The sequence below is a fragment of the Dipodomys ordii genome, unplaced genomic scaffold (genome assembly GCF_000151885.1).
Source record: "Dipodomys ordii isolate 6190 unplaced genomic scaffold, Dord_2.0 Scaffold23, whole genome shotgun sequence".
NCBI lineage: Eukaryota > Metazoa > Chordata > Mammalia > Rodentia > Heteromyidae > Dipodomys > Dipodomys ordii.
In genome coordinates, this window is record NW_012267239.1 from 7369079 (window position 1) to 7379689 (window position 10611).

At 42.4% G+C, this 10611-nt stretch overlaps 1 protein-coding gene across 9 annotated transcripts in view; it reads right to left on the reverse strand.

Annotated features, from left to right (window-relative positions):
• Git2 (G protein-coupled receptor kinase interacting ArfGAP 2) overlaps positions 1 to 9425 on the reverse strand; it is a 52363-nt gene extending 42938 nt beyond the window's left edge. For 4 of the 9 annotated variants that reach the window (XM_013014385.1, XM_013014382.1, XM_013014390.1 and 1 more), the window contains exons 1-4: positions 9204 to 9425; positions 4073 to 4206; positions 1874 to 1986; positions 1197 to 1302 (exon numbers count right to left, since the gene is read on the reverse strand). In XM_013014385.1, the coding sequence (XP_012869839.1) occupies positions 1197 to 1302; positions 1874 to 1986; positions 4073 to 4206; positions 9204 to 9255 (405 nt within the window). In that variant the 5' untranslated portion in view covers positions 9256 to 9425. The remainder of the gene's footprint in view (positions 1 to 1196; positions 1303 to 1873; positions 1987 to 4072; positions 4207 to 9203) is intronic. The other 5 variants (XM_013014389.1, XM_013014386.1, XM_013014384.1 and 2 more) reach the window with 2 other exon arrangements.
• Positions 9426 to 10611: the final 1186 nt, after the last annotated feature.

The following is a 10611-nucleotide window of genomic DNA, read 5'->3' on the forward strand; positions in this document are numbered from 1 at the left end:
AAAGCCGGAAGTGGCGCTGTGGCTCAAGTGGTAGAGCTAAAGAGCTAAGGGACAGCACCCAGGCCCAGAGTTCAGGTCCTATGACCGGACCCCCCCCCCTCAAAAAAAAAGAAAATGCTCAGTGAATTCAGATGCTGTTATAATTAGCTGCTTTCATTGTTATTGAGCCTAGGGCTTTAAATTCTACACTATGTCAACTACAGGTCTCTGCCTCACACCATATCATCATAGAAAAGCTCAACCTTTCAAAACATGAATCTCCTTCCTTCACATCTACCTGGGATTAGCCAAGATATAATAACCTTCATTATAGGAATAATAATAACTACTCTAACACCTACACATAAGTTGTTTTTTTTTCCTTGGATGTTTTTGTTTTGGTAAAGAGTATTCTGAGCTGTGACTGCCCACACTCTGTGGACATATGTCAAAAACACTGCTTCAAATAAAAAAAATGAATCTTTTTTCATAGCATCTCTCAAAAACATTCTAAGACCCACATAAAGAATACTATCTGGGGATGGGAATGTGGCTTAGTGGTAGAGTGCTTGCCTAGCATGCATGGAGCACTGGGTTCGATTCCTCAGCACCACATAAACAGAAAAAACTGGAAGTGGCTCAAGTGGTAGATTGCTAGCCTTGAGCTAAAGAAGCTCAGGGACAGTGCTCAGGCCCTGAGTTCAAGCCCCACGACTGGCAAAAACAAACAAACAAAAAAAGAATACCATCTGCTTAGTTTACAAATACAATAAACCATCTTGTATAGCATAGCTTTCAGCTGTAGTCTACTTTCTGAAAACGCTTCTCACTATGCGACCTAGAACTCTGAAGAACTTAGCCCTCTTCCTTTGCTATTTCATTCTCTAGTCCTTTTCAGAAACAATCAATCATCCTGTAAACTTTCTAGTCTCTTCTAGAAACAAACGTGGCTTCTATTTCCAAATTAAACACAATATAATTTAAAAACCATGTAGGAAAAAAGAAAAGGCTTCTAGACACTTGTTTCCTCTTTGCTCTGTACCTCTATCGGGAGGAATGGCTGCCGTTTAACTTAGGATTAAAGACAAAAATGATTACAATTACAAAAAAAGCTGGTATTAAGTGTACAAAAATGAAATTTTGTTCTTCTGTATTCCTTCTATTTTTTCAAGTCACCATACAGCTTGTTTAGAGACTGTATTTTAAATGTGACCCACCTTACTAAGGTCTTTGGCAGTGACACTGTCATCATCACGGCAGGGCAAGCGGTGGACAAATGCTAACATCTGATACTTGGCTCTGATGAATTCTGCTTTATTGGGACTGGTTCAAAAACAAAACAACAACAAAAACAGTTCACTTGCAGTTCAGATTCAGCATTTCCCATTCTTTGTATTGTAAGAAGAGGAAGTAACCCGCATCCCCCACCCCCTACTCGAGAATAAAACGAACAAAGATGGAATAGGTTTCAGCAGTGTTGAAGGCCTGAAGTCTGAAAACATACATTAGTCATTATAATGGTGGGTCTGCAGAATAACTGCTTTTTATAGCATGCCTCTTCTCTGTGTAATTTTCTTAATTCACTGTAAACTTAGGAGGAAGTGGCAGTTAGTTCCATCTTACAGGTGAGGAATCAGGCGGAATGGTGTTCCCAACTAGACTTCCCCTTCTTTTTAAGTCTGATTACAAGCAAGTCTTGGCCCCCAAGTGGTGAGATCACTAACTCATGTCAGGTAGCCATGGAGAAGTGGAAAGGTCCTGCCTGCTTCAGTCCAAGCTTCCAGCAGCTGCCCCACCCTGCCTCCCCTTGTGGAGGCTGATCAAAAATAGCTGCACTTTCAGCACACCCCATTTGTTGTGAAGAAACAGAAGTATTTATAAACATTCCACTCACTGTACTTTATCCTGTGGATTAGCTTTACGTCTTCCACTCATAATAGAGGCAGGGTCCAGCAAAGAATGCTCCCATATAGAGTTAGCACCATTGTTATACAAGGTCTCAACCATCTAAAATGAAGCAGTATGAAATTATGCATCTTAAATTCTTTCCACATATATTTGAAGGGAATCAGTGACAGAAATTATAAATACTAACATGTTTGGCATACCATTCATATCATTGTTTTCTGATTTTAGAGTGCGGAAGACCTATGCAGGATTCAATTCTAACAAGCAGGATAGCTAAATCCATAAATGGGTTCGGTTGTACTGTACACATACAAACATAGAAGTAGATAAAAGAAGTATAAACTTTGATACCAGTAATGTGTTTTCCAAGCCTGAACAAATACTGTTTTACTCAGATACCCTGAGTACTATTCACTTACTTTTCTTAAAATATACACATTTTAAAGAACTTTTATTAACAACTATGGTCTGATGTACCAGTAGTTTTGTATGCAACCATTAAAGCAAATATTGAGTATAGTATGCATCTTGAGTAACACTGCTGGCTTATGGTTCTTAGGATTTTTTTTTTTTTTGGTCTGTCATGGGGCTTGAACTCAGGAACAAGGTACTGTCCCTGAGCTTTTTTACTCAAGGCTAGCACTCTACCACTTGAGCTACAGCTCCACTTCTGGCTTTTTGGTGGTTAGTTGGAGATAAGAGTATCGTGGACTTTGCTGTTCAGGCTGGCTTTGAACTACAATCCTCAGATCCTCAGCCTCCTGAGTTGGAAGGATTACAGGCTTGAGCCATAGTGCCTGGCCAGTGTGGCTTTTTAAATAGACCTAAGAGCAATGCATTCCTTTTCACACAAGAGTAGGCTATTGGAAGCGTCTAAACAAAATATCTAAGCAAACAACATCTCAATTTCATTTCAAAGAATGACACTTAAATGACCCCATCTGCTTTTCACATTTATATCAGAGATCCAAACCCATGTGCACTGGTCCCTGGTTCATTCAGGCAAGTTAAAAGGAAATGGTATGCAGCTGCCACAGAAGACAAATAAAGCAAAACACATTTAATCAATTTCCAAGAGAACTTGAATACATATCCAACATAGAAGTACAGGTGATGTAACATCAGAACTGAAATAAGAGTCCACTCAACAAAGTATTAGGCATGCCATCAAAACATGTAACCTTAATTTGGTCTTTGACTAGTTAATGACAGCTTTAAGAAAATTTAAGTAAAATGTTTCAGAAATTTCATTGGAATTCTGGTCCAACTAAGTAGAAAAAAAAGTTTTTAAAAGTATTAGCAGGTATTCAGGAACAGAATATTAGTAAGAAGTTTCTCAGGATACTGGTGGCTCACTCCTGTAATCCTAGCTACTCACAAGGCTGAGATCCAAGGATCACAATTCAAAGCCAGCCTAGGCACAAAGTCTGTGAAACGCTTATCTCTAAATTAACCACCCCAAAACTGGAAGTATAACTGTAGCTCAAAGTGGTAGAGTGCTAGCGTTGAGCAAAAAAGCTCAGAGACAGTGCCTTAGGCCGTGAGTTCAAGCCCCAGAACTAACAAAAAACATTAAAATAAATAAAATTTCTCAGGAAGTAGTGTTCAGAACACTGAGCACACAGTATGTGGGAAGATTGACTATAAACTATTTCTAGTAACAGTTTAGAAAGTCAGCAGAAAAATACTATTGAAAATTCTACTTGCATATTTTAAATGTTAGATTTCTATTTATTTATCTCTGCATAAAACTGAACCTTTGGGCTGGGAATATGGCTTAGCGGTAGAGTGCTTGCCTAGCAAGCATGAAGCCGTTGGTTTGATTCCTCAGTACCACATACACAGAAAAAGCCAAAAGTGGCACTGTGGCCCAAGTGATAGACTGCTAGCTTTGAGCAAAAAGAAGCTCAGAGACAGTGCCCAGGCCCTGAGTTCAAGCCCCAGAACTGGCAAAAAAGAAAAAAAGAACCTTTGGTACAAGATTTACGTCAGGAGAGAAAAAAGTCCTAAATGAGGAATTCAGTACTGTTAAATATTTATACTATATGTGGAATTACTGGGCAAAGCACTTCAATTATGATGCAAATAGTTTATCAGACCTAAGAAGTACATGAAGAGAAATCTTATTTGTTAACAAAACAAGCCTTCAAACAAATTATGAATTGTAAGAAATCTTATCCTTTACCTGAAGCAGTGTTGGAGGCCACGGCGTGTGTTTAAGATGCCTTACTTGGGAGATATGACGCCCTAGACTCCGATGAACGCTGCAACACTCGTCACATATAAAAGTTCCCCTATTTACTGATGCCCAGGAAGGATCTGGAAGAGAATGAAATCTCATTGGCAAGGATCCCAGTGCTACTATATTTCAAGAAGGCAAAAGATGACTTAGGTTTTTTCCTGTGTGTTTCCCCGACCCCAACCCCTCCTCCCCGCCCCCCCCCGAAAAACAAGGCATTTTATTTGGTATACTCACTAACATATCAAGCTGGAGATCTTGTCTGCTGATACCACCTACCTTGGCTGACCAGGTAAATTGTTAGCTGAAACTAACAGCCTCAAATAAGCAGCTACTTTCTTTCTGGTTTAGGGATACAGTCTATAACCTGATTATGGATCTACAATCTCAGATGTATGTACTTTCATTTTATGTCAGAGAAGCAAATTGAGAGAATACAGATGAATCATTCTGGCTTCATCTCCACATAGAACAAAACAATATAATTTTGATTATCCACCTAGTGGTATCTACAGTAAACAGAGAAACAACTGCTGCCCCAACCCACTGGAAGAAGCCAACACATCTATCTGCTAACAGAAAGCTGTGAGTAACAGAACTATAAAACCACTCAGCTGCCATGGTCTGAGGGCAGGGAAATATGGCCCCCTGCACTAGGCAATGCTCTTTGATTACCACTGTTTTAAGCAAACTTCAGAGTCTAAGCTTACAACTGATGGGGGGGGGGGGAGAGAAGGAGTAATTTTTTTTTTTTTGTCGCGGTGGGGCTTGAACTCTGGGTCTATGCCCTATCCCTCAGCTCTTCAGCTCAAGCAAGCATGCTACCACTTGAACCACAGCTCCACTTCCAGTTTTCTGAGTGGTTTATTGGAGATAGAGTCTCATGGACTTCCTTGCCCGGGCTGGCTTTGAACCATGATCCTCAGATCTCAGCCTCCTGAGAAGCTAGGATTACAGGCATGAGCCACCAGCTCCCAGCTGCATACAATACTTACTTATCCTTTCAAATCCCACAGAATTTCATTAGACCTTCTTTCAAACAAGGAATAATTTACATCAGGCGAACAGGGGGAATCTGAGCACTAAGCCCAAATATTTACAGACAAGCCTTGCACACTTCATCAGATTCACAGAGGGGTGATAGTAGGTGCCACTCAAACTGCCTAGTCTAAGGGTTATATTTAAAAATTTTTCAATTGTCCACAAAAATCTCTAAAATGCATTCACATCATCTTTACCATTTTTTGGTAACCATTTATCCAAACCCTTTCATGAACCATATAATGAAAAGTTATGGGATTTCAATCAGACAAATCGTAGGAGCCAGAAAGTGTAGTGGTAAAGAGGCTGGATCTGGGGCCAGGAAGGTGGTTCAGCAGTAGAGTGCTTTCCTCGCATGCATGAGGCCCTGGGTTCGATTCCTCAGCACCACATAAACAGAAAAAAAGGCTGGAAGTGGCACTGTGGCTCAAGTGGTAACGTACTAGCCTTGAGCTGAAGAGCTCAGGGACAGTGCCCAGGCCTAGAGTTCAAGCCCCATAACTGACCAAAAAGAAAAAAAGAGGCTGGATCTGGAGACAAGCAGTCCATGCTTTGAATCCCAACTTGGACATTTATTGCACAGTAATCTGAGGCAAGTTACTATTTTGAGTGTATTCCCTGTATGTCAAATAAGTATAAAACACATCACAAGGAGATGACAATATAAAGAGCAAGTAAATGGCCTCTATACATCAATACTCAGTAATGTTAGCTGTTAGAGCTTTTGTGAATTATTTTCTAAAAAACTGAAATGATCATTGGAGAAAGTTTATGGTTGGAAATAGTTACAATATTGAATATTTCATGTGAACACCGTACAATTTCAGTGGAAATATTAGTGGAGTTTCCAGGTAATTCCAAGTTTGTTATACTTGAATAAATTTAAAACATAAACATATAGGTAGGCACTGGCAGCTCATTAGGAGGCCAAGATCTGAGGATTGAGATCCAAAGCCAGTCTTGTCAGAAAAATTATGAGACTCTTATCTCCAACTAACTACTAAAAAGCTGGAAATAGAGCTGTGGCTCAAGTAGTAGAGCACTAGCCCTTAATGGGGGCTAGTGGGGGGGGGGGAGTGCTAAGGGATAGCCTGGGTTCTAGCTAGGTCCCAGCAAACACACGCACATACACAAACACAATCAGGAATGTGGCTCACCATTTGCCAAGCTTTTGTGAGGACTGTCCCCAGGACACAGACACACATATAAATAAACTAAATAAAAAAAAAAACTGCTGGGCATGGTGGTGTACAGCACTCAGGAGGCTGAGACAAGAGGATCTGGAGTTTGAGCCTCTCTGGGCTCCATGATGAGACCTTGATTCAAAAAAGAAAAAAAATGTACCAGGTACTGGTGGCTCATATGTGTAATCCTAGCTACTCAGGAGGCTAAGATCTCAGGATTTCTGTTCAAAGCCAGCCAGAACAGAGAAGTTCAAAAGACTGTCTCCAATTAACCAGCAAAAAAGCTGCACTGAAGGGGTGGCTCAAGTGGTAGAGCATCAGCCAAGAGCAGAAAAAGCTCAATGAGAGTACAAGGTCTGAGATGAAGCTCCAGTACTGGCACACTCACATGTGTGTGTGTTGGCACACACACACACAAATTAGTCAATTAGATCTTAAAAGTAAATAAGATATCATAGTTAAATGCTTCCATAAATCATTCAGTGACATAACCATGAATACTCCGATGTCATCCTTAAGTTACCTTTTTTTCCCTTTAGATAGGAAACATTAAGATGAAGAATCCCTTAGAAAGACACATAAAAACATGGAACTAGAGGTATGGTAAAGCTCCAGCCATGAACAAAAAAACAGCAAGAGCTTGAGGCTGAGTTCAAGTCTCAGTATCAGCAGACACACACACATACACACACACACACACACACACACGCACACATATACATCTTAGGCAAGAACATAATTTTTTACAGGCAGTACTACTGACAAGATTGAAAGCATAATTTTGCTTTGCACATAGTATTCTTGGAGAAATTAACAGGAACAAGACGATAAGGATTTAACATATATTAAATGAGGTTCTCTGTTAATAATTTAATCATCATAAATCAGAATCCACAGGAAGAATATTAACATAGAAAAAACAAAACTGAGTACATATGAATGAGGCTGGATGAAAGCTTAGTTTACCTGGATGTTTTATGCTGAGACTATTGCATGTGGCATGTACAGACACCACAAATCATTTTCAAAAATGTGCCTTCTCAAATCTTAGGAAATTCTATATGAAAGAAAGTAGGCCCATTAGCATTTTCTGGGAGAAGACCTCAGCACCAGTATCTCACTAGGACAATGCAGAAAAGGCAGCATAAATTCCTAGCTACTCAGTTCACGGAGCATTTCAAGGTAGCCTCATTATATTCAAAACAGGAAGGAAGTGACTCAAGTCCCTGTAGATTAGACATTCAAGACAACTAAAACCATACAATGGAAGAGAAACTCTTCTGAAAAGCACAAAACACTCCAAAAGTGAAAGATAGCGCTTCAGAATGCCAATGGAGAAGCAAATTTACCTTTGCCCCAGATAATCCCTTGAGAAGTAGAAGACTATGGATCTCAAGAGGAAGTCTGACATTAGACACATGTGAATCCAATGCATCACAAAAAGTTCAACTGAAAACAGGCAAGAAAAGGAAGTGGAACAAAGAAAAAAAAAGTTTTCTCTAAACATATCTTTCGTAGAGAACCATGAAGTTTGTATAAACTTGGTTTATAAAAACACCTCTTTCAAAAACTCCTCATCCTGTGAAGAAAACCGTTACCACCACCTGCAGTACTCAAGCCATGAAATAATCATATGGGTTGAGTTATCACAGTACTATTTAAAATCAAGTCTTTCCTTCTAAATGACAAGGCGAAAATCAGAACAGCTGCAAAGGCACTGCTGTTCAATGATTTAATTAAGATGGTTTATTGGACATTGGTGTGCCAAGAAAGCCACCTGACATTTAAATCACTTCAAACTCAAATCTAATAGGTCCAAGGATGAAAAACAACATAGACTGTGCAAGATCTATCACTTTGGGCCCAACTGCTAAAACAGATCGGATCTTTAAATCCAGTTATTCTGCCTTGGAAAAAGTGGCTGTGGCTTTTCGAAGCCCCTAACATGTTTACATCACCAGTGACTGTGTTTGGTAAGTTGTAATTAATGTTGTAGCTTCGAAGGAAACTCTAGCTTTATGGCACTGAAACGGAATAACATAATACGAAAGAGGACCCAAAACAAAACAAAACTTAGGTGGCTCCTAAGAGTATCCATTGAATCTTCCTAACCACTGAGCATTGTGTTCCCACTTATCCCCATCGGAAAAAATGAGGAAATCAAGGCTCTGGAGAAGAGAAGTCACGAATCCAAGGTCATCCAAAAGCAACATTTAGTGTGAACCTAGGCCCTTCGGATCCACTAAACTTAAGCCATGCGTGGGCTCCTAAGTGCTGATTACTGTCCACCAGACCCCGACGCGGAGCTTCTCCCCGTGGAGGGGCTGCCGGGAGGTCCGGAGCAGGGCAGTCATCACCGGGGACCCTCCCTCCACAAGGGAATCCGGGAAAGTCTCAGTTCAGGGTCGCCTTTCGGGGTCCGAGGGGGTGCGTCCGGATAGTGGTGACACCTGCAGCCTGGCGGGGCGGGGGGGGGGGAGCCGCAGCAGGGAGAACGCCCGCATTTTACTTCTGTAAATTAGCCTTCCCGTGGATTGCCCAAACCCTTCCTGTCAGGGAGCGGCTCCAAGCCCGGCCTCGGCCCCGCCGCCTCCCTGGCCAGCCTGGAACCGAGCGAGGGGCTCGACGGAGACGGCGAGAGGGAGCAGCGGGCGGCGGCCCCCAGCCCGGCCGGCTGACAGGCCCGGGACCAGCCCCGTCCCAAGGCCACCCCGGGGCTCCACTAACTAGAACCCCGGCCTCGGAGTGCGGGGCTCGGCTGCAGGACCCACCCGGCCCGAGGGGGCGGCCCCGGGGATGGGGGTCCGGGCCGGGAGAGCAAGAAGGGAGCGGGCCCGGCTGCTGAGACTCACCCGGCCCGCTGCAGTCAGCACACACGTCGCTGCTCCGGAGCCGCTTCGACATGGCTCCAGCCTCCACCTGCCGGGACCCAGGGACCCCAGGACAGCCAAGGCAACTGCGGCTGAGGCGGCGGCAGCGCTTCCGCTCTAACGGGTCGCGGCGGCAGCGCTGGCAGCGGCGCCTCTCCCCTCAGCGCCTCACAAGCCGCAGCGCAACGCGCACGCGCGGGGCGGGGCCTGCCTGCGATTGGCAGGCCATGTGACCGGAAAGGGCATGCTTCCTGATTGCCATCTTGAGTGAGGGCAGGTGCCTGATCCAGCATCCTCTGTGAAGGCTACATGTATTTGGATCTTCCTTGCTAGAAGAGGTTCTCCTGCACCCAGCTCGGATTCCTAACAGAGGAAGCAGCACTATCTTATGACAGACCAGTACCACAGTATCACAAAGACAGGTTCACTTAGTCGTTCCTTTAATCAACAAACATTTGAGTACTTAATATATTCTACACACTGTTCCAGGCGCTGGCCAAACAGCAGAGAGCTTATGTTCTATTGAGGTGGATCTACCATAGAATAAGTAAAATACTTCATGGCTAAGGAGAAATGGAGTAAGTTATGAGAAAAGGAGGTATGTTTGCTCCATGGTAAAGCCTTCAATTAATCATAGCTCCTATTATTCTCCATATTATCCTTGTTTCGTAATTTCTACTTGGGATTCAAGAATTAGAATAGCTAACCTAGAATGATTAACCAGATGCTATGAGTAAAATACAATAAAATGAGATTAGTGGGAAAATAGGTGAGCCTAACTAGTGAATAGTTATTGTGTTACCTTTTGTTTCTTTGCTTCTGTTGGTACTGGGATTTGAACCCAGGAAGGGACTCTACCATTTGAGCCACACACACAGTCCTGCATGCATTACATGTAAACACAACTATGACCTTTGTTCAGCAAATACTGGATGCTTCCTGAAGGTCAGCTACTGTTTTGGTTTTAGGTAAGTCAAATAGATGTGGCCACTGCCATTGTGGTGTTTCAGACTAATGATACTTTAGAAGTGTTGAGTAAGCATGGGATGTTGAAAAGAAATGAATAAGTATCGTAAGACTTTTGAAAGAATGAGATGTCCCAAGAAGAGGCTTCAGCGGTGTTAGTGTAGAGTTCGTCTCTCCAGTGATAAGTGTGTAGGTAATATAGAAATAAACATGTAATTTCCACACTTTCCACAGTTAGAGCCTCTGGGTGTCATCCAAATGTTCCTGTACCCTGTTTTAGCTCAACTCACAAATCTTCTGGGCTTCAATCCACATGGGTGGAAAATGGATTAGAACAGGATTCTTCGACAGCTGTTGCAGTCATCTGAAAAGCTTAATGGAAATAATGCAGAAAAGGCAAGAGGAATGTTTTCAGGATGCATGG